Consider the following 24,040-nt stretch of genomic DNA (forward strand, 5'->3'; position numbering starts at 1 on the left):
AGGACTGTTACACAGAAAAACCCTGTCTCGAAAACCACAGAAAAAAAAAAAGAAAGAAAGAAAAAGAAAAGAAACTTTTCCTTGTGTTGTTTTTTGCCAGGTAGCATGCCACAGCAAGGGACAAAGTAACTGATATGGGGGTGAGACACACCAAGAATGCCAGCCCACAGTCTGGGAGCACAGGTGGATGGAATAAGTGGGGGCGGGGATTGAAGCCCTCGAGTGAAGGCTTTCTTCCTCCCTGCACCACCTCTGTCTTTGCTTCTAGCCTCTCTGCTCTGTCTCACCTCCTCCCCCATGACAGACTCAAGCCTCTGAAATCACAAACAAAATCATTCTTTCCCTGGGGTTGTTTTCCTAGATGCAGCCCCGTGATGAGACTGGCCACTGCTCCAGTCCTCAGGTAGCCAGCCATTTACCAAGAGGTCCAGCCACCTGCATTCTCTTCATTCTCCCATCAACCCATTCGTACTCCATCTGTCTATTCATCAACCACCTGCGCATTCACCAAACCCTAACGTAACAAATCATCCATCCATTCGCAAAGCCAGGTATCCCCAGCCCAGGCACCCGCTACTTCATTCAATCAATCTACCAAACTGTTTATGTGGGCATCCGACCACTCGCCAGCCCATTTTCTTTACATTCACTTACCCACACACGCGGGCGCCATTTTCTACAGTGATCTTTCCATATACTGCCACACATGTCTCTGTACTCTCATTCATTCGTTCACCGGGCAACCCTTTCCGTGTGTGGAAACCACTAGGTGCAGAGAATGCAGCAGTGGCTAAAACAGCCCTTCCAGCAAGAAGCTGTCTGTCCAGTGGAGAAGACAGACCTCTTACAATCAACTACAAAAGCGTGTGAGACGTTCCTTGAGAGGAGAAAAGGACACTGTGGTGGTTAGGCTTGACGGTCAACGTGACACAACCTAAGACCACCTGGGAAGAGTCTCAGTGAGGGACTACCATGTTAGGTTGGCCTGTGGGTGTGTCTATTGGGGAGTATCTTCATTAAGTCAGGAGATGCGGAAAGATGGAGCCCACAGTGGGAGGCGTCATTCCCTAGGCAGGGGATTCTGAACTGTGTCAGAGTAAAGAAGCAGAGCCGAACATAAGTGAGCATGCTCGCCGCCACTTCTCTCTGCTCTTGACTGTAGACGTGGTGTGACTGTTGGAAGTTCCTGCCTTGACTGCCCCCACTCTGACGGTCTGTAACCTGGGGCTCCTAGCTGAAAGAAACCCCTTTTCTCCCTCTAAACTTGCTTTCCCTCAGGGTATTTTAGCACAGCAACAGAAATGAAACTAGAAGAGATATAGTTAACAATTGCAGGGAAATGACTTCTGGACTGGTATGGGTATCGGAGTTCTTGAAACAAGACGCCAACTCACAGTTGCCTAAACACACACACTCCCATCCTGCTTCCTCGCATACATTCCTGCCTCTCCCTCCCAGTTGGCTCGCCCTTCACTAGCCCATTCATTCACTCAGACCCAGAATGTTGGGCAAGCAGGGTGGCGCACACCTTTAATCCCTGCACTCGAGAAGCAGAGGCAGGCTGATCTCTGTGAGTTCACGGCCATCCAGGGCCTTGAGACAGACCCTGTCTGAAAACCCAAACCAAAAAACAGTGACAAGAAAACCCTCCTCTGGATTGTGCCCTGTTCTGTGGTTCTTACAGCTCTGCCTTCCTCTACCTCTCTCTCATTCAATTCATCCAGTTCTGCTTTGTAGGGTCTTCTCTGCTGGCTGTGCTCTCTCAAGATCTCTTCTTCCTGGCTGCCCAACAAAGTGTTTAGCTACCTCCTGGCCCCAGGCAGAGCCAGAGCTAGCTCTCAGATGTTCTGGGAAGGCTGTGCAGAACAGGGTACACTCACCTGTAGGCGGGTAGTCCCTGAGAGAGGGGTCATCCCTGAGGAGGAGGAAGCGGAGACTGGAGGTGGCATCTCTGGGCCCAGGATTCCACTGCTGAAGAGGGAGTCAGCCATGGGGCCAAAGCTGGGGGGCTCCAGGAAGTTTGAGGATGTGGGCGGTTGTGGGGGGCGGTAATTGGTGAAGAAATCTGTAATTGGGACGCACAGGGAAGCAAATGATATTAAGGACTCAGGCTAGGCCTTTGATACAGTCCCCATGCTGGGCAGAGGTGGGATAGGGACCAGGAGAGGTGGAAGGTTTTCATGGGAGACTGTGAAACGGTGTCTGCCACACTCAGGGAAAGCTGCACTAGAGACCGGTAGGAGATTGGCAGGATGGTACTGGGAGAGATGCTGGGCTCTGGGAGGGAGCGAACAGGGACCCCAGGAAGCTGCCCACCCATGGCGCCCCAGTCTGGGCTCACTTCCTCTCCCTGTGTCTGCTCCTCTTTTTAGCACTGTTGGCATTCTAGAAAGAAGAGGTCATAGAGAGGTTCTGGTAAGGAAAAAGGTGGGGTGCAGGGGAGTTGCCTCAGTATGTCAGGGATGAATCAAGGGTGAGCAGGTTCATGAGGTCAGTGGGTCAGGCATAGGTTAGACTTGTTGGAAGATCATTAAGTTGAGTCTGTAAGAGCAGAGCCTAAGCTGACATTTGGGGAGCACAGAGTGGGCTCAGAGTTGGGGTGTGAGTGATAGGGAGCCAGGAAGCCTGAAAAGTTTATAGGAGAGGCAGGCAAGGCAGCCAGATTGTTTAGAGTATGGGTTGTGTAAGTTCTGGGCTATTCTGGTTTTGGGAAGCAGGCTGCTCACAGCCTAACCACATCCCGGGCTGGGGCGACACCCGCCTACCCGCTCCCTTCCGGGCACCTTTCTCTGACCCTGACCAGCATGTGTTCTGTGCCCAAGATCTCGGTCAGAGCAGACCATGGTAGCTCCCCACAGGGTTTGGTGAGCTGTGCTCCCCCATTTTCCCTCCAGAATCCCAAGCCAGGAGGAGCTGGTCAGACCTTTTAACACAAGCCACCTCTCAAGACCAAGTGAGTTCGAGAAGGTCATAGGGTCAGGGTGCGCATATGCATATGCCTATATGGTATGTGTGTGTCTATGTGGTATGTATATTTGTGGGTATATGTCTATGTGGTATGTGTGTTTGTGTATATATGCATGTTGAGAGCGTATATGTATATATGTGTGCATATGCGTACATACATGTCTGAGAGCATATGTATATATGTGAATGTATATATACGCACATGTGTATGCTGTGCACATGTGTATGTGCATGTATGTATACATGTAGGCTTCTATATGTGTAAGCGTGTATATGTTTATAGTACATATACATGTATGTATGTTGCCATGTGTGTACGTGTATATATGCTTATGTGTTTGCCCATGTGTATGAGCACGTATGAGTGTGGTAGTTTTGTATGTATGTGTGTGCATTTGTGTATGTATGTGGTGATATGTGTGTATAAATATGTGTTTGAGCTTGCAAATGTGTTGTGCATGGCATGTGTGTATATGCGTGGGTGTTTGTCTTAGGTGATTCTGCCTGGCCAGAAAAATCAAGCAGGTTCTGAGTATCAGTATGCGGTGACAGGAAGCACCTGTCTACCTCGTCCCTGGATGTCTGGATGTGATGAGGACACACCTGCCATGCCCACATCTCTCCCAGTATCAAAAGGGGTTTCATATTGCCCCGTGCCCCCACTTTTTACAAAGGGATCTACGGAGGGACCAGAAAGTGGTCACCAGAGTTCCACCCCATACCCCAAGGGCCACACGAAGTCCAAGATTAGAGCATTGTCTGGTGGCAAACACATCATGCCAAAACAGCCACCTTTCCCTTGTTCACACCTGTTCCAAGCGGCCTCCAGAAAGCTTCCCACCAAGCCCCAGTTCTTTCCGGGCCTGGTCCCCACACTAACCAACCACTCTCTGTCCCTGCACCTGTCCTTCCCCAGCCCCCTGCCTCTGTAGAATTTTGCACCTTCAATAGAGTTTCCAGAACGAGGACAGAATGGAAACCCTGGTGTCTCGAGGCTCTCCCTCCCAGAGCAGGACCAGCTCCAGAGGGTCACTGTAGCCACCTGCTCTGGGAGAGCCATGCTCGCCCCCAAACATGGTCCACCTGGTATTGACCGAAAAGTTACTGCAAACTCCCACCCCTCTACATTTCGCCCAGAGCCTGGGTGGGCAGAGCTGAGCTCCTACCTGTGGTAGGGGTCTGTGGGACAAGATGGAGCTGCTGTCCTTGGGGGCAGGTTGGCTTCCAGGGCACTGCCATCAACACTTCTGCCCCTGGCAGACCCCACCCTCCCAGGACTAAGGCAGGGGGTGGGGGTAGGGGTGGTTCCTCATTCCCTAGTACCCGTGTGATTGGCCTCACCTCTTGAATGACAGGCCCAGGACCCTGTAAGGAAGGAACTTGGAAAGGGACATGCCACTGAATGAAGTTTCTCTCTCTGAGACTCTGCTCTTCAGCTCAGCCCTGTTATTTTCCTGACCCTCAGCTGACCCCCAGCACGGCTCTGAAGGCGCCTAAATGCATGCTGTGAGGAGCAATGAGCTAGAAATACATGCAGGCCCGGGCAATGGTGGCACATGGCACCAGCAACCAGGAGGCAGAGGCAAGAGGATCTATTTCTTGAATTCGAGGATAACCTGATCTACAGAACGAGTTCCAGGACATCTAAGACTACACAGAGAAACCCTGTCTTGAAAAACAAACAAACAAACCAAACAACAATAAAAAAGAAAGAAAGAAATACAATCAGCAAAGAAAAAAATACAGTACTGTAGGGAAGGAAGACCCCATTGGAAACAGGGAGCAAGCTGTACCAGGCCTTGTGACTCACACCTGGAATCCAGGCACTCAGGAGTCTGAGACAGAAGGATCTTGAATACAAGGCCATCCCGGGTTACATAGTGAAATTCTATCTCAAGTAAGTGGAGTGTGGGGGATGGAGAGAGAGGAGAAGAAGGAGAGGGCACACACTGTGGGCATGGTGATAAATACACACTCTAGTCTTCTAATGCGAGAGACAGGAAGATCAGAGTTCAGAGTAGCCTTGGCATGAGCAAGTTTGAGGCCAGCCTGAACTGCATAAGACCTGTAACCTAGTTAACTTTATCTGTCAACTTGATGGTTTACCAAAGTAACCTGAGAAGGAACCATAACCAAGGGACTGCTTAGATCAGGCTGCCTTGATTGTTAATTGACATAGGCGGTATCTAAGTGTGTTGGTTCATTTTATGTCTACTTGAGGGAGGCTTAATTGAGAAAATGCCTCCTTAAGATCAGGCTGTAGGCAAGCCTATAGGACATTTTCTTAATTAGTGGTTAATAGGGGAGGGCCCAGGCCATTGTGGCTGGAGTCTCCCCTGGGCAGGGGACCCAAGTTTCTATGAGAAAACAGGCTGAGCAAGTCATGAAGAACCCACAATAGGCAGCAACCTCTTCATGGCCTCTGCATCAGCTCCTGCCTCCAGGTTCCTGTCCTGACTTCCCTCAGCAATGAACTGTGATGCAGAAGTTTAGCCAGATTAAACTCTTCCCCCACCCCAAGCTGCTGTTGGTCATGGTCTTTCATGATAGCAACAGTCATCCCAACGAGGACCCTGGCAGCGCACCTTGTTCCTCCATGGTTCCTGCTTGAGTTCCTGCCCTGACCTCCCTCAGGGATGGACTTCCCAGAAGGGAAGATAAACCCTTTCCTTCCCTAAGCTGCTTTTTGACAGAGTATCTGTTACAACAGAAAGAAAACTAGGGTGGACATTTGAATGAAATGGCTCCTGTAGGCTCATAGAAGTGGCCTTGTTGGAGTAGGTCTTGTGGGAGGAAGTGTGTCACTGGGTGCATGCAGGCTTTGAGGTTTCAGAAGTTTAAGCCAGGCCCAGTGTCACTGTCTCTTCCTACTGCCTGCAGATCCAGATGTAGAACTCTCAGTTACTGCTCCAGCACCATGTGTGTCTGCATGCCGCCATGTCCATCATGATGACAATGGACTAAACCTCTGAACTGTAAGCCAGCCGAATTAAATGCTTTCCTTCATAAGAAAATGGTGTCTCTTCACGACAATAAAACCCTAAGACACCTGTCTATTTTTCAAAAGAAAAACTAGAGACAGGAGAGAGAAAGAAAGACGTTTAGTCCTCATGGGCTCATACTGACATGGACAGGATCTCTAGAAACACATCAGTAACTCAGTAGCCTGGGAAAAGAGAGGAGACTGAGAAACTTACCACTGTCTAAAGTGTTTTAAGAGATGTATTTTTATTTATTATATATACAGTGTTCTGTCTGCATGTATCCCTGCAGGCCTGAAGAGGGCACCAGACCTCATTACAGATGGTTGTGAGCCACCATATGGTTACTGGGAATTGAACTCAGGACCTCTGGAAGAACAGCCAGTGCTCTCTCTTAACTGCTGAGCCAACTCTCCAGTCCCACTTTAAGAGATTTAATGCTTCTAAGCCAGATGTAGTAGTGGCACATGCTTTTAATCCCAGTACTCAGTAGGCAAAGGTGGGCAAATCTCTATGAGTTCAAGGCCAGTCTGGTCTACATAGTGAGTTCCAGAAAAGCCAGGGCTACACCGAGAAACCCTGTCTCAAGAAAAAAAAAAAAGACTCAGAGAGATTTGACTTCTCTCTGAGTCTGGACTCAGACTGGAATTCTCTTGTCAGTCACAGTGGCTTATAAGTGTTCAGAATTAAACCAAGGACTCTCCCATGCTAGACCATAAAGAATCTGTGGTGCAGCCCCTGCCTAGAATCCCCCAGTGAGGGGCTGGGGTGTGGCTCAGGGGTAGAGCACCTGCCTAGAATCCCCCAGTGAGGGGCCAGAGTGTGGCTCAATGGGAGAGCACCTGCCTAGAATCCCTCAGTGAGGGGCTGAAGGGTGTGGCTAAGTAGTAAAGTACCTACCTAGTAGGCATAAGCTCTTGGAAACACCACGTATGTACAAACACACACACACACACAATTACAAAACCGTTTGTTCATCCTCCCACTACACAAAGCCTTATAGTCTCCCAGGATTTTTTTTTTCTTAGACTGACTCTTTCGGTTTGTCCTTCTTCCTGATGAAGAACCTGTCCCACCTGATATCTCCATGAAGTCATCCAGGCTGGGCTGCAGTGGCGTCAGGTCTGGCTGGATCATGTCAGCGTTGCCAACATAAGCTGAAGGGAAGATGGTGAGGTTTGAAGCGGCAGGCAGGGGAGATGGCTCAGCCCCTCTCCCCTTTCCCCTTTCTCTCCTCACCATCTTCTGGGGGCAGCTGCAGGGACGAGGGGCTGGGCTGTGTCATGGTGAAAAGTGTGTCGGATATATCGGACAAGAAGCAGTCGAGGTCCAGAAGCTGTCGAGCCCCGGGCTCCTCCTCGGAGCCTCCAAGCAGCACGGGCACCACGCTGGAGAAGAGCTGTTCGCACCATCGCTCTGGTGGCGGCCACCCACCTTCCACCTGGCAGGACACAGAGGTCACTGCCCTGCTCCTCCTTGTTACCCCTGCCTGAGGATGGGGTTATTCCCCACCCTGGAGAGAAAGCCCTAAAAGACAGCACCTTGGAGGACCTGGCTTATCGGCTGAAAGGTCAAGATCATCCTGTTAGCCTCTAACAACTCCCTCTAGGAAGCAGACCAGGATGGCCAGCCAATAGCCCTTCCTGCTCGCTCGGCTGTAGTTTGGCTATTTATTTATTTATTTATTTAGATAGAGCCTCAGCCTGGCAGTCGAGGCACAGCTTTAATCCTAGCACTTGGATTGAGGCAGAGACAAGAGGATTTCTGTGAGTTCAAGGACAGCCTGGTCTACAGAGCTATTATACAAAAAATCCTTGTCTCAAAAAGCAAATAAAAAGAGACAGAGTCACCAGGTGGTGGTGGCGCATGCCTTTAATCCCAACACTTGGGAAGCAGAGGCAGGCGGATCTCTGTGAGTTCGAGACCGGCCTGGTCTACAAGAGCTAGTTCCAGGACAGGCTCCAAAACCGCAGAGAAACCCTGTCTCGAAAAACCAAAAAAAAAAAAAAAGACAGAGTCTCACTAGGTAGCCCTAGTTGGCCTGGAGTTCATGGTGTAAGCCAGGCTGCGAACCCACAAAGACCCAACAGCCTCAGCCTCCCAAGCGCTGGGATTAAAGGCATGCACCGTCACATCTTGTTGGCTTTAATTTTTGGAGGCAGGGTGTCATGTAGCCCAGGCTAGCCCAGACCCTCTGTGTAGCAGAGGATAGCCTTTTTTTTTTTTTTTTTGGTTTTTCGAGACAGGGTTTCTCTGTAGCTTTGGTGCCCGTCCCGGAACTAGCTCTTGTAGACCAGGCTGGCCTCGAACTCACAGAGATCCACCTGCCTCTGCCTCCCGAGTGCTGGGATTAAAGGCGTGCGCCACCACCGCCCGGCAGAGGATAGCCTTAAACTCCCTACCTTACCGCCTCTACCTCTTTAGCGGCAGCACTGTTGGTATGCACCAACAAGCCAAGTTTCGGTTGTTTTTATTTTTGTTCTTGAAGACAGCCTCCAAGCTTGCTTCAGAGCTCCTGAACTGACCTTCAGTTTGCAATCCAGCCTCTGCCTTGGCCTGGCTTTCCGTCTGCCGGTTTCTTCTGTCTGAAACCTCCATCCTGTGGATGCCTTTCCCTTAGGCCTCCCACCACCTGCTCGCTTTTCTTTTCTTTCTTTTTGTTTGTTTTGTTTGCTTGTCTTAAGGAGTCCTTACTCTGCAGCCTACACTGGCGCTGGACTCATAATCTAACTCAGGCTGGCCTGGAACTCACTACAATCCTCCTGTCTCACAACAGGTCTTCCTAAGAAGAGAAAGTTGAAACCATCACCCGCACCACCGTGGAGGCCACGCCCATCCCTCTCACACCCAGTTACCTCTCCCATTTTCTGTCCTGGTCAGCCATTTTCGATTTTCCAGTTTCCAACTTCCCAGATGCCCTTCCTTGATGCCCAGCTAGACTTACTGAACACTCACCTGCTTGGGAGCCAGGAGATCCCCTTCTCTGCTGGACTTACGGAGCTGCGGGGACGCAAAATTGGACCCTGAATCCCTTCTCCCCACTGAGCCACGCCCCGTTCACACACACACACACACACACACACACACACACACACACACACACCAGGACCCGCCCCTTTCCACCACCCGGGGAGAAAAACTGGCCCTGGGGAGACCCTGTGGCTATCATGCTGAGATTTAAAGGGGTGGTTCGAGGGTATAGGTTAGGGTGGGACCATGGGATCCCGTCCAGGGCTCTTCTAAGCCCCAAGCGGACACTCTGCCCCTGCCATTCCCACTGACCCGCTTCTTGTAGTAGATTCTCCACTTGTGGTATTCGCGCATCACCACCTCGATGCGCCGCTTCCAGTAATTCCCCTCCAGGACGACAGCCTGGGGGAGGGCAGATGTCAGGGCTCAGGGGGATGCCCTAAGTGGTCGGTCCTCCCATATCCCATCTTACACCCAACCGCGGGAGGGAACCTCAGGGTGGATAACCAGAGGGATGGGCAGTCCATCAACAGCTACCTCAGGCTTCCGGTGCTCATCCGCTTCAGACCCCTGCAGAGGGGTCACAAAGCCACACACTGGGCTCTTCCTCCGCTGCACATCTGAGGGAAGAGGGCCAGGTCAGAGGCACCCAGACCTCTCATCCTCCACCCTAGGAGACTGGAAGTCGAGTGACACACTTTATAATCCTGCCTGACCCTTTTCTTTTTGCTTTTCTTTTAAGACATTGGTTCTTCGCTGGTCCTAAACTCATTAGTAGCTAAAGATGGCCTTGAACTCTTGATCCTTCTGCCTCAGCCTCCCAAGTGCACCACCATGCCAATTCTATGTAATACTGGCAAGGGAACCCAGGGCTTCCTGTGTTCTAGACAAGTTCACGACCCATGAAGCCAACTCTCCTCCCTCCCTCCTACTTTCCCTCTCTCTTGCAGTCTACACAGGCTCTACAACTGAATCACGCCCCCACCTCTCACTGGGAGGTTCTAAGCACTCTATTGCTGAGCCACACCCTGTCTTCAATGGCTGGTTGGGAGCAAGTGTGCCAAGAAGACACATCATCAGGTTGTGTAAATTATTTTCTATTTTGACACATACTTTTGCTATTTATTATATGTAGCCTAGGCTATCATCAAACTCTTTTTTTGAGACAGGGTTTCTCTGTGTAGCTCTGTCTGTCCTGAAACTCACTCTGTAGACCTCAAGTTCACAGCAATCCACGGGCCTCTGCCTCCTGAGTGCTAGAATTAAAGGCCTGCACCACCACTTCCCAGCCTCCCAAACTCTTTATAAAAAGAAATTTTGGGGGGTTGGGGCGATGGCTCAGTGGTTAAGAACACTGACTGCTCTTCCAGAGGACCTGGGTTCAATTCCCAGCACCCACATGGCAGCTCACAACCATCTGGAATTCCGGTTCCAGGGGATCTGGTGACCTCACACAGACATACATGCAGGCAGAACACCAATATATATCTAAAAATAAACCTTAAAGATAAAAAAGAGTTATTATTAATATTATGCTGTTTTCATATACATCTGCGCAATGGATCCCACTACCAATGACTGTGTATATAGATGCCATGGAGATGCTGGGAATTGAACTCAGGACCCCTGGAAATGCAGCCAGCACTCTTAACCACTGAGCCATCTCTCTAGACCGCCCTCAAACTCTTGAACCTCCTGCTTCAGCTCCAGGTTCTTTTCTACTCCCCCCCACCCCAGTCGTCCTGCCTTTCGTTACTCTAATAAATGAACATCTATTCTTGCTCCAAATTTAACGGCTGTCACAGGTACTGACACCTCACCTCACCTCACACACCTCTTCAGTCCGGAAACTCAGTATCTTCCCAGAAGGCCCAGCTCCATCCTTCTCGCCCCCAGTCATAGCCCCCACCTCCTCCATGAGCCCCAGGAGCTTTCTCCCTGAATTTTCTACCTACTGACACCCCAGAACTGCAAAGATGGGGCTGGAGAGATGGCTCAGAGGTTGAGAGTGCTGGCTGCTTTTCCAGAGATCCTGAGTTCAGTTCCCAACCACATGGTGGCTCACAGCCATCTATAATGAGATCTGGTGCCCTCTTCTCGCATGCAAGGAATGTTGTATACATAATAAATAATAAATAAATAAATCTTAAAAAAAAAACCCGCAAAGATTCCTTAGCAGTTTCCGGCTTTCCAACAATCCACAGACCAGCCATGCCAACTCAGCAGGATCCCTGACAGTTCATCCCTGGCCCCTCCTCTCCACCCTTTCTCACACACCCTGTAGTCTGAGTCATTCCATGGACCTCCCAGACTCCAGCCTCACACTCAGCCGGTCATCATTTCTGCTGCTATGGGTCTAAAGCACTCCATAGCACCCTACAGCCTCCAGACTCAGTTTGGAGGTTTTCAAACTCCCCCTGATCTGGCGGCCCCAGCTTCCTGTCCCTGTCATGTATCTCACCCATAGGCTACTGTCATGACCATAATAGACTAAACATCTGGAACTGTAGCCAGCCCCAATTAAACTATTTCCTTTATAAGAGTTGCCATGGGCTGGAGAGATGGCTCAGTTGTTAAGACCATTGCCTGCTCTCCCAAAGGTCCTGAGTTCAATTCCTAGCAACCACATGGTGGCTCACAACCATCTGTAATGGGGTCTGGTGCCCTCTTCTGGCCTGCAGGCATACACGCAGACAGAATATTGTATACATAATAAATAAATAAATATCTTTATAAAAAAATTAAAAAAAAAGAGTTGCCATGGTCATGGTGTTTTCTTCACGACAATAAAAACCCTAAGACAGCCCGGCGGTGGTGGCGCACGCCTTTAATCCCAGCACTCGGGAGGCAGAGGCAGGCGGATCTCTGTGAGTTCGAGACCAGCCTGGTCTACAAGAGCTAGTTCCAGGACAGGCTTCAAAGCCACAGAGAAACCCTATCTCAAAAAACCAAAAAAAAAAAAAAAAAACCCTAAGACAGTTGTGAAAGAGATCCTTATACAGTTCAGGATTGCCTCACATTTGTTATCCTCCTGCCTTAGCTTCTTGAGTGCCAATTACCGACATGAGCCATGGCACCAGGCTCCTCTCTTGTCTTATTCTACAGGGAACATCTTCCTCCAGGTCTTCCTGTGATTTCTTCCCATTCTACACATTGCCAGGTATTTCTTTTCAGGGTCTATTGATTCAGCAGACCCTCATCACAGACAGTGGTGCGATGGCAGTGTGGCTCAGTGGTGGAGCCCTGCCTAGAATCCCCAGTGAGGGGCTGGGGTGTGGCTCAGTGGTGGAGCCCCTGCCTAGAATCCCCCAGTGAGGGACTGGGGTGTGGCTCAGTGGTAGAGCCCCTGCCTAGAGTCCCCCAATGAGGGGCTGGGGTGTGGCTCAATGGAAGAGCCCCTGCCTAGAATCCCCCAGTGTGGGGCTGGGGTGTGGCTCAGTGGTAGAACCCCTGCCTAGAATCCCCCAGTGAGGGGCTGGGGCGTGGCTCAGTGGTAGAGACCCTGCCTAGAATGCCCCAGGGAAAGACTGGAAATGTGGCTCAGTGGTATATAGTGCTTGATTAGTGTATGTGAGGCCCTGGGTTCCAGCCCCAGTATCACAAAGAGCATCAAGGAGAGAAGGAGAGAGGAAGAGAACCTAGAAACTCCAAACCAATGAGATGGCACATGCTTGCTTCCAGCACTTGGAAAATGGAACCAGAAGGATCAAAATGTCAAGATTATTCTTTGTGAGTTCAAATTAGCTTGGACTACAAGAGATCCAACAAAAAAAGAGGGAGAAGACAACAGGATGGACCCTCGGGTGTGTAGATCACCAGGGTCCTAGAACAAGGAAGTCTTCCAGAGTATCTCCCTCCTGGCTCCCCAGATGAAGACGTGAACACCAGGAAAGATTATCTAGGAACGACTGCCTGTCTCCTCCCCTGCTCAGGGACCCTGTGTTCTGTACACAGGGCTGTGTCGGGTTTCATTTAACACCAATCATATCTCCATGCCTTTGCTCTACCACTGTACCTTGCCCCGAGCCCCTCACTTCGGAGATTCTGTGCTTTTCCCTTCATTTACCAACCCTTTGTACCTTTGCGGGGAGCCAATGCCCGGATGAGAGGCTCAGGGATAAGTCAGGGGTGCTCACAGCAGCACAGATAAGGAAAACAAATAAACCTGGGATAGATAAGGTAAACTGGAAAGTCCCTCCTGTCCAGGGAGAGGCGCAACGTGGCCTGGCAGAGCTGAGGAGAAACCAAGAGGCTTTGGGACACGGAAGGAAGTGCAGCCAAGATAAAGATAGGGACCTGCGGAGGAGCTGTAGCGCCCCCTGATGGGTGAGATGCGAATGGCACTTTCTGCAGGGATGGAAGCCAAGCTTCCTCCACAAGCCTTTGTCCTTTTGTCCCCCACTAGGGATTGAATTTAGAGCCTCTACCGCTGAGCTACATCCACAACTTTACTACTATTATGATGTTTTAGATTTTTATTTTGTTTTGTTTTTCAAGACAGGGTTTCTCTTTGTAACAGTCTTGGCTGTCCTGGAACTGGCTCTTGTAGACCAGGCTGGCCTCGAACTCACAGAGATCCATCTCTGCCTCTGTCTCCCAAGTGCTAGGAGTAAAGGCGTGCGCCACCACTGCCCGGCTCAATGTTTTAGATTCTTATTACATTTCTTTATTTTGTGTGCTAAGGAGGCACACGTATAGAAGTCAGAAAAGGACTTTCTGGGGTTGGTTCTCTCCTTCCATCTTCATATGGGTACAGGGAACCCAATTCAGATCATCAGCCTCAGTGGGGAAAACACCTTTATCCGCCAAGCCATTTAGCCTGCCCTCTTTTATATAGTTTTGTTTTGTTTTTATACAGTCGTCCTATGCAGTTCAGATGGAATTTAACTGGTCATCCCCCTGCCTCAGCCTCTAGAGTAGCTGAAATTACAGACCTACATCATCACAATCACCTTTTAAGGAACTTAAAAATCTTTTAAAGGTTTATCTATTTTATTTTACATGTATGAATGTCTCCCGTGTGTGTGTGTGTGTGTGTGTGCGCGCGCGCGTGTGTGTGTGTGCACCTGGCACCTGTGGAAGTCAGAGTGTGGTTCCTGTGGAGGTCAGAGTTTTTCCTGTGTGTGTGTGTGTGTGTGTCTGTGTGCGCGCCTGGCTCCTCCAGAGTGTTTCCCCTGTATGTGTGCATGTGTGCCTGGCTCCTGTGGAGGGCAGAAGAGGGCATCAGATCCTCTGAAACTGGAGTTGTAGATGGTTGGGAGTCACTGTGTGGGTACTAGAAACCAAACCGAGGTCCTTTACAAAAGCAATAAGTTCTCTTAACCACTAATCCATCTCTTCAGCCCCCAGAACCTTAAGAGGGGGCGAAGCCAAGCCCACCTGGCTTTCCAGCTCCCTAATTTTTCAAATTTATTTATTGATTGTAAGGTTGAATATTGAACCTAGGGGCCTCTTGCATACTTTGCAAGTGTGATACTGCTAAACCCTGCCAACCACACACCCCAGCCCCTCTCTGGGGATTCTAAGCAGGGGCTCTATCACTGAGCCACAGCCCCCAACCTTTCATTGGGGGATTCTAGGCAGGTGCTCTACCACTGAGCCACACCCCAGCCCCTCACTGGGGATTCTAGGCAGGTGCTCTACCACTGAGCCATACCCAACCATCGGTAATAAGATCTGGTGCCCTCTTCTGGCCTGCAGGCTCACATGCAGGCAGAACCCTGTATGCATAATAAACAAACAAACAAACAAACAAACAAATAAATAAGGAGAAGAGAGAAAGGAAAGAAAACAGGTATGGTGGCGCTCCTCTGTTCTGCCAGCACTCAGGAGGTGGAGAAAGGAAGAAGCTCAGGAGTTCAAGGTCACCCTTGGTTACACACTGAATTCAAGTCTAACCTGGGGTACGTGAGACCCGCTTTTTGTTTGTTTGTTGTTTCTTTGAGACAGGGTTTGCTGTAGCTTTAAAGCCTGTCCTGGAACTGGCTCTGTAGACGAGGCTGGCCTCAAACTCAGAGATCTGCCTGCCTCTGCCTCCCACTGGGTTTAAAGGCGTGCACCACCACGGCCCAGCTAAGCCTCAGCTACTTTGTTTGTGGCGATGAGACAGAATAACAGCTAAGGTAGGACCTTGGCCTTTACAAACACATGTACACCTGCATAGACACACAGAAAGAAATAGAGGGAGTGGGAGGAAGGGAGCAAAGGAAAATTTGAATTAACTTCAGCGGCCCCAACAGCATGTGTGTGCCCATCTAGTTTTAGCATGAAAAGAGAGCACCAAGGTGGGGAGACTCCGCCCTCCCCCACCCTGGCTTTAAAGCTTCCTAATTCCTCCAGAGCCCATCAGATAACTTCTCAGTGACGTGACACAGAGAAGTCATGCAAAAAACTTGTAGTTCCATGTGCCTCACTGAGGGCATCTAGGTAAGTGCTCTCCTGCTGAGCCACACCCCCCAGTCCTTCACTTGGGGATTCCCAAGTACAGGATGCTACACAAGTGAGAAGGGGGGTGGTCTGAAAACTCTCCCCGGGAATGTGTCCTGATGCCCCCACATCTGTTTCAGATAGGATTTCAGTAGCTCGGGGTGGTTTGGACCTTGCTACATAGTGGACTGGATGAAGAAGGCCCCTCTGCTATTGCCCCCCGAGTTTGATGTTGCCATATCCGCTGCCACCGCCCTCACTGCTCCCTCCTCTTCCTTCTTGTTTTTTTTTTTTTTTTTTTTTTTTTTTTTTTTGGTTTTTCGAGACAGGGTTTCTCTGTAGCTTTGGAGCCTTTCCTGGAACTCCTTTTGTAGACCAGGCTGGCCTCGAACTTACAGAGATCCGCCTGCCTCTGCCTCCCGAGTGCTGGGATTAAAGGCGTGCGCCACCACCGCCCGGCTCCCTCCTCTTCCTTCTTGTTTGTGACAGGGTCTCACCATGTAGACCTCGCTGGTCTGAAACTCACTATGCAGACACACTCACCGAGATCCTCCTGCCTCTGCCTCTACAGCGCATCACCATGCCTGGCTGTTTTGGGAGCTTAAACAAGATAATTTGTTCAAGTGTTGGGCACATGAGTCAACAAAACCTGGAGTCTCACAGTCCCCTTCTGCTTGGATGGGATCCAGCGGGCCAGTAGAAACAACAACAGCAAATGTATTTCTCTAGGGCTGTGTTCCCAGCTCAGCCCAGCCTTTGATCCTATTGTCTTGCCACTAAGGGGTTGTCCCCAAATACATGACTGAACCTCCTCTGGGTATGTCATTCACTGAACCTCATCTTAGTGCTAGGCCCTCTTGTATCTGTCTTTAGCAGATCAGCCATCATCGGATAGATAGGGATGTGGTTCAAAGAGGCTAAGCTATTGACTTGCTTGAAGTCAAACAGCCAAGGAAGAAGCAGAGACAAGAAACCTGTATGAGTGACATAAATCCTGTCCCCCCCCCCTCATCCAACATCTATCTAAATCACACCAGGTACCTACAGGATGTTCAGTGAACAGCTGGTGGTGCTGGGCAGTGGTGGCGCACGCCTTTAATTCCAGCACTTGGGAGGCAGAAGCAGGCACATCTCGGAGTTCGAGGCCAGCCTGGTCTTTGGTGGAGTGCTAGGACAGCCAGGAAAGGCTACACAGAGAAAGGCTGATCTGTGCAAAATTTTCTTCATTTACTAAGCATTGCAATCGGACTAGTGGGGGTATGTAAGTGCCCTCACACGTACCCTTTTTGTGGTACTGGAAATGGAACCCAGGGTCTTGAACATTATAGGTAAGTGTATTACTGTTGACCCACATCCCCAGCCCCTCACTTGTTGATGGATTCTAGGCAGACATTTTACCACTGGATGACTCCCCTAGACCCACACTGGGGGATTCCAGGCAGGTGCTCTACCACTGAGCCACACCCCAGCCCCTCACTGGGGGATTCTAGGCAGGTGCTCTACCACTGAGCCACACCCCAGCCCCCCACTGGGGGATTCTAGGCAGGGGCTCTACCACTGAGCTCTGGTTCTAACTGGTTTCTTTTCCAGAGAATCTCAAGTAGTTTACTTAGTGAAGGGGCTGGTGAAAGTGTCGGGTCTTGAATTAGCATCCACTGCCTCTTCCTTCAGAGCTTTCAAAGTGCCCTCGGCTGTATCTTGTCCTTGTCTCACCTCAGAAAGTGACCTTTGGGGGGCTGGAGAGATGGCTCAGAGGTTAAGAACATTGCCTACTCTTCCAAAGGTCCTGAGTCCAATTCCCAGCAACCACATGGTGGCTCACAACCATCTGTAGTGCGGTCTGGTGCCCTCTTCTGGCCTTCAGGCATACACGAAGACAGAATATTGCATATATAATAAATAAATAAATTAAAAAGAAAGTGACCTTTGGCTGGGTGGTGGTGGCAAACGCCTTTAATCCCAGCACTCGGGAGGCAGAGGCAGGTGGATTTCTGTGAGTTTGAGGTCAGCCTGATCTACAAGAGTTAGTTCCAGGACAGGCTCCAAAGCTACAGAGAAACTCAGTCTTGAAAAACTAAAGAAAAAATGATGTCCTTTGGCACAAGTTCCTCAAGAGCCTCTGAAGGCCGGAGGATGCTCAAGGGTCCTCGCACTGAGAGCTCGTTTTCTCTACAATGCTGACGTCATGCACTCTGCAGGAGCTGGCTCTGGGTTCTAGGAATGGAGCCCTCCGGCTCGAAGGAACCCTCCCAACCCCAAGGGACCCACGGCTCCCACTCACACTGAATGTACCAGGCCCTCCAGATGGCATTGTTGAGGCGGATCTTGTCCCGACACAGCAATTTGAGGCCTTTGAAGTTCTTCCACTTGGGAGAAACCAGCTTGCCACTATTGGAGAGGGAGAGAGGGAGATCAGAGTGCGGCAGGGAGAGAGAAGATGGAAGGATTTCAACAGCAGCCGTCTAACTATGGCTGGAATGTCCCCAGAATCCCCAAATCCTGTCTATAATCTGATAGGCTTGAAACCTTACAAATAGGCATCCAGGTTCCACTCTGTGTCTATTGGTTATGTCCTCCAACTCAAAGGCAGGTCCTTCTTACAACTGTCTTCAGAGTAACGCTGTCCATTGGAGAGTTTTCTTTTTATTTTTTTATTTTTATTTTTTTGTTTTGTTTTGTTTTTCGAGACAGGGTTTCTCTGTGGTTTTGGAGCCTGTCCTGGAACTAGCTCTTGTAGACCAGGCTGGTCTCGAACTCACAGAGATCCACCTGCCTCTGCCTCCCAAGTGCTGGGATTAAAGGCGTGCGCCACCACCGCCCTGCCATTGGAGAGTTTTCACATCTAGCGTGTGCGTGTGTGTGCAGGTGCGATGCGTGCGCACATGTAGAAGAGGAAAGAGTTTTTTTTTTTAAGATTTGTTTTTATTTTCTGTGCAATGGTGTCTTGTCTGTACATTTGTCTGTGTGAGGGTGTCAAATTTCCTGGAACTGGATGCCATGTAGGTGCTGAGAATTGAACCTGGGTGTAGTGCTCTTGCCTACTAAGCCATCGTTCCAGCCCAAGAATCTTTCTCTCTCTCTCTCTCTTTCTCTCTTCCTTCCATCCTTCCTTCCTTCCTTTTGTTTATTTTTGTCCCGCCCCCCCCCCAGACAGGGTTTCTCTATAGCTTTTGGAGCCTGTCTTAGAACTCGCTCTGTAGACCAAGCTGGCCTCAAACTCACAGAGATCCGCCTGCCTCTGCCTCCCGAGTGCTGGGATTACTACCACTGCCCAGCAGCCCAACAATTTCTATAAATAGCCCAGGCTCGCCTGGAATTAGAAATTACGGTGCCTCCTGGTCAGTGAGATACTAAAGACCCCACCCCTCCCCGAGAAGGACTCTAGAGGCCCCACCCCTCCATGAAGAGGACTCTAGAGGTCCCACCCCTCCATGAAGAGGACTCTAGAGGGCCCACCCCTCCATGAGGAGGACTCTAGAGGCCCCACCCTTCCATGAGGAGGACTCTAGAGGCCCCACCCCTCCATGAGGAGGACTCTAGAGGCCCCACCCTCCCTGAGGAGGACTCTAGAGGCCCCACCCCTCCATGAGGAGGACTCTAGAAGCCCCACCCCTCCATGAAGAGGACTCTAGAGGCCCCACCCCTCCCTGAGGAGGACTCTAGAAGCCCCCACCCCTCCCCGAGGAGGACTCTAGAGGCCCTACCCCTCCCTGAGGAGGACTCTAGAGGCCCCACCCCTCCATGAGGAGGACTCTAGAAGCCCCACCCCTCCATGAGGAGGACTCTAGAAGCCCCACCCCTCCATGAGGAGGACTCTAGAAGCCCCACCCCTCCATGAAGAGGACTCTAAAGGCCCCACCCCTCCCTGAGGAGGACTCTAGAAGCCCCACCCCTCCCTGAGGAGGACTCTAGAGGCCCCACCCCTCCCTGAGGAGGACTCTAGAGACCCCCCCTATAAGAATCTATAGGCAGTTGGCAGCTGCTGGGAGAGGGTGAGACAGTCTCTGAAGCGGTAAAGACACTGACTGGTAGGAAGCCCATGCTCCTACAAATAACCCCTCAGTCATGAAGCTATAGCCACCCTAAACCCTCTAGATAACAACAGGAAAAGGTGCGAGGGCCAGTTAGACAGCTCAGCAGATAGGAAGGTAAGGGTGCTTGCTGTCAAGCCTGGTGACCTGAGTTTGATCCCCATCACCCACATGATGGAGGGCTATAGAACAGACCCCAACAAGTTGTCCTATGACCACCATGCCAAGGCATTCCCTCCCCAAGCACACACACAATAGTTATTTAAAATTGTTAAGACATGACGCTGGGCAGTGGCACACGCCTTTAATCCCAGCACTTGGGAGGCAGGCGCAGGCGGATCTCTGAGTTCGAGGCCAGCCTGGGCTACAGAATGAGTGCCAGGACAGCCATGGCTACACAAGGAATCCCTCCCCATAAAAGTAAGACATGAAAATAGAAGGGAACTAAGAAGAGGAAGGATGTGAGTTGCAGTGGGTGAGGACAGGAGGGTGTAATCCAAATACATTATACACGTGTCTAAAATGCCATAAATGTGTATAATTAATACATAATGGTGTATAATTAATATAAGCTAATAAAAAGCTTTTTAAAAAACCAAGAAATCCTTCTGCCTCAGCATCCTCAGTACTGCAGTTATAGGAGGTGTGCTCCATCATGAAAGGCTCTCATATCTCTCCCCTTCTTTTGTCTTTGAGAGGGGTTTCCTAGTCTTGAGATAGCATAGAGTAAGTCTCGAGTGTGTAATGTTGGGCTTGATACATAGCCAAGGCTGGCCTTGAACTCCTGATCCTCCTGCCTCTGCCTCCAGAGTGCTGGGATTACAAGTGTGCACTACTGTGTCTAGCTTCTCATACTCATTTTTTTTTTTGCATTTTATTTATTTGGTTTTTCGAGACAGGGTTTCTCTGTAGCTTTGGGGCCCGTCCTGGAACTGTAGACCAGGCTAGCTTCGAACTCACAGAGATCTGCTTGCCTCTGCCTCCCAGGTGCTGGGATTAAAGGCGTGCGCCACCACTGCCTGGCTTTAATATCCATTTCTTACATCTTCTTTTAAAATAAGAGGTTTTATTGATATTTATTTTATGTGTATGAGTGTCTACCTATGCCACTTGCATGCCTGGTGCCCATAAGGGCCCTGAAGATGGCATCAGATTCCCTGGGACTGGAGTTACAGATAACTATGAACTGCCATGTGGGTTCCAGGAACCAAACCTGGATCCTCTGAAAGATCAGTAAATCCTCGTAATCAACCAAGCCATCTCTCTAGCTCCAAATATCCACTTCTGAGAGATAGGATGAAATGGCCTTCCTGATGGTCAGGGAGGAAAAGGGTCACTCCCAAAGGGACATAGTAAGGATATAGCCCTGGCTGGCCTAGAACTCACTGTGTAGACCAGGCTGGCCTTGAACTCACAGAGGTGTGTCTGCTTCTGCCTCCTGAGTGATGAGATTTATTGTGTGTATCCCCATGCCTCGCTTCCAGTCCCTTTTTGCTTGCCAGTCACATAGGCTCTCATAGGAAGAAGGACAGTTTGCCTGGATAAGAAAGAAGTGCCCGTGTGCCCACAGCACATGTGTGGCCATCTAGAGGAAGCAGAAAGCCATAATGGAAAGAATCATTTGGTCAAAGGAAGACAGCATGGAAACCGAATCTTTTTTTTTTTTTTTTTTTTGGATTTTCGAGAGCGGGTTTCTCTGTAGCTTTTGGTTCCTGTCCTGGAACTAGCTCTTCTAGACCAGGCTGGCCTCGAACTCACAGAGATCCGCCTGCCTCTGCCTCCAGAGTGCTGGGATTAAAGGCGCGCGCCACCACTGCCCGGCGAAAACCGAATCTTAATCTTGACCTTAACCTAGGGATCCACAGAGCACACAGTGGGAAGGAGTTGAACGTAGGTAATGACTTTAGCTCCAAAGGTCCCTCTGAGAACAGGCCACATTATCACCGCCTGGAAGCTGATCCAAGAGGCCAAGATGAAGATGATAAAGATCTTGGACACCTACCCACTTCACCCTTATCCCTTCCTACCTTCCTTCTTCATTGTCTATAAGCCAAGCTTGCATCCAAGCCATTTTGATCTATGTTTTCACTTCTTGCTCAGGTTTAGCCTTCCAGGGACTGGAGAGATGGCTCAGTGTTTAAGAGCACTGGCTGCTCTTCTAGAGGACCTGGGTTCAATTCCTAGCAACCACATGGTGGCTCACAACCATCTGTAAAGAGATCTAGTGCCCTCTTCTGTCATGCATGCATGTAGGCAGAACACTGTATATAATAAATAAATGAATCTTTTATATTAAAAAAAAAGAATTAGTGAATTAGCCTTTCAGAAAGACAGGCTGAGTTTGGGGGTGTGGCTCTGCTATAGAGGACTTTCTAGAATCCCCCAGTGAGGGGCTGGGGATGTGGGTCAGTGATGGAGAGCTTGCCCAGGAACTGGACAAGACCTGGATTCCATCCTCAGAACAATATATGCACACAAAACGTCAGACCTACTCTCCTGGTGGCTCCCCTCATGATCTGGGTAAGCGGTGGGTAGATGGCCACCTGATTCGTTTTTTTCTTTCTTCCTGTACTACCCTGAGTGCATGGGTCATTGGGTCTCCTCTCCTTTCTGGTCTCCAAGCTCCAGTATTTGTTTTTGGTTAATGGTGGCTGCCAGGGTGTGCGATGTGGGGTGGAGGGGTTGCCACCTCAGAACACAACAGGCTTCATTACCCAAACAGGCCACCCCTAGCCTGATGACTGGCCCCCTACCTCCCAGAGCTAAATAAATACCATCTGTCCAGTAAGGCAACATGACTGGGTGTGGGACGTGGATTCTTCCTGGGGCAGCTTCTTTGGTGGTGTGGGGTGAATGGGGGACACTCCTGAGTTTGTAGCCCCCGTCTGTAACCCAGCAACTGTTAGGTTTTGCTCAGCCTTCTGCTGTCCGGCCTCCAGTTCCCTCAGAGGGTTGGTAGCCTAGGCTGAGGGCGATGAGTCTGTGATAAGATCAAGCCAAAAGGAAAGGATTTGGTTGGATGCATATGAGGGGAAGAGACTGGTCTGGTTTAAAAAAAAAAAAAATTCTAGGGCCAAGGTTCAAAAGTTGTGAGTAATGGGGAAAAAACAGAAAATCTCAGAGGAGGGAAGGGGAGAGGGAAGGGAGGGTTAGGCTTGTGGAGGCCAGAGGACTATCTTAAATATGACTCCTCAGATGCTCTCCACCTTGGGGTTTTGTTGTTGTTGTTTGCCGAGACAGAGTTTCTCTGTGTAGCCCTGGCTGTCCTGGAATTCACTCTGTAGACCAGCCTGGCCTCGAACTCACAGAGATCTCTCTGCCACTGCTTCTTGAGTGCCAACACTGCCCAGCTCCACCTTAGTTCTTGAGACATTCTCATTGACCTGGAACTCACCCACCAAGTAAGCAAAGCCGACCGACCTTAGAGCCACAAGCATCCATCTGTCTCTGGGCTCAGGACTGCTAGCGCACACTGGCAAGCCCGGCTCTTTTCTCTGTGGGTTCTGGGGATTGGACTCAGGGCCCCAAGGTCCCAAGGCAAACACTTAACCAACAGAGCTACTTCCCCAGTCCCTCTTTGTTGTCAGTTAGTTTAATACAGGGAACTTGCTATGCAGCCCAGGCTGGTCTGGATCCTCATCCTCCTGCCTCAGCCAGCAGTGTTAGGATGACAGACCCGTGTGTGCCAGCACTCCCTAGACAAGAGCCTTCTTGAAAGTTTTACAGCTGTCCTCCCTGGGGCTTCCACCCACAGAACCAAGGAACACAGTGTGCCAGAAGTTCCTTGGCGAGGGTGAAGCACGCAGGCCTGTGCGGGCTCCCTTCTCCCTGTCTAATTGACCAGATCCACCCACCACTGGACCCCCTGCCTGCTTGCCCCAGCCCCACCTCTCTAGCTGCTCTCTGGAGATTCTCACCCTCTGAAATCCCCTTTGCTTCAGAGAACCCCTATCACGGGACAGGGGTTGTCTTCTTCTTCTTCTTCTTCTTCTTCTTCTTCTTCTTCTTCTTCTTCTTCTTCTTCTTCTTCTTCTTCTTCTTCTTCTTCTTCTTCTTCTTCTTCTTCGAGACAGGATCTCTTTATTTATTTGAGACATGTATCTTGGGCTAGCTCCGAACCCTACATTTACATGCAGCAGAGGCTAACCCTGACCTCCTGACCTTCCTTCCTCAGTCTGAATTCTGGGATTCCCAGCATGCTCAACCACGAATGGTCTTTGAGCTTGAGCATGGGGTGTTTACTTTTGTTTTGTTTTTTATTTCTTATTACTGGGAGGGATGTGCATGGCCAGCAGGTGGATGGAGGTCAGAGGACAACTTCATGGAGTCCGTGCTCTCCAGCCACTTTGATGCTGCAAATACCGTCACTCGCAGAGCTAATCTCCCAACCCGTATTCTGTGTTTTCCTTCACCAAGGGTGCAGAATCAAAGACTCCTGTGTACTTGGCTTCCCCCACCCTTGGTGTTTAGAACCCCATTTAAGAGAATTTAATGTCCTGGCTCCTTGGGGAGGAAACGCTGCGCTCTCTACCCTAGCCTCTGAAGGAGCAGTTCTGGGAGTGTGTTCTGTCCCTCCAAGTACTATTTCCCTATTAACCTCTCTTGCTCATAATCTGACTTGGGAGGCCCAGCAAGCCAGCCTTGAGTGCTGTGTAGACAAAGCAG

General features: G+C 50.1%; 1 protein-coding gene across 3 annotated transcripts in view; it reads right to left on the bottom strand.

Moving 5' to 3' along the window:
• The window catches only part of Mlxipl (MLX interacting protein like), a 53,743-nt gene that overhangs the window by 6,905 nt on the left and 22,798 nt on the right, over window positions 1-24,040 (bottom strand). For all 3 annotated transcript variants that reach the window (XM_057764524.1, XM_057764523.1, XM_057764522.1), the window contains exons 2-8: window positions 17,626-17,732; window positions 9,456-9,538; window positions 9,231-9,320; window positions 8,904-8,948; window positions 7,188-7,389; window positions 7,025-7,105; window positions 1,881-2,065 (exon numbers count right to left, since the gene is read on the bottom strand). In XM_057764524.1, the coding sequence (XP_057620507.1) occupies window positions 1,881-2,065; window positions 7,025-7,105; window positions 7,188-7,389; window positions 8,904-8,948; window positions 9,231-9,272 (555 nt within the window). In that variant the 5' untranslated portion in view covers window positions 9,273-9,320; window positions 9,456-9,538; window positions 17,626-17,732. The remainder of the gene's footprint in view (window positions 1-1,880; window positions 2,066-7,024; window positions 7,106-7,187; window positions 7,390-8,903; window positions 8,949-9,230; window positions 9,321-9,455; window positions 9,539-17,625; window positions 17,733-24,040) is intronic.

This window comes from Chionomys nivalis, chromosome 3 (genome assembly GCF_950005125.1).
Source record: "Chionomys nivalis chromosome 3, mChiNiv1.1, whole genome shotgun sequence".
NCBI lineage: Eukaryota > Metazoa > Chordata > Mammalia > Rodentia > Cricetidae > Chionomys > Chionomys nivalis.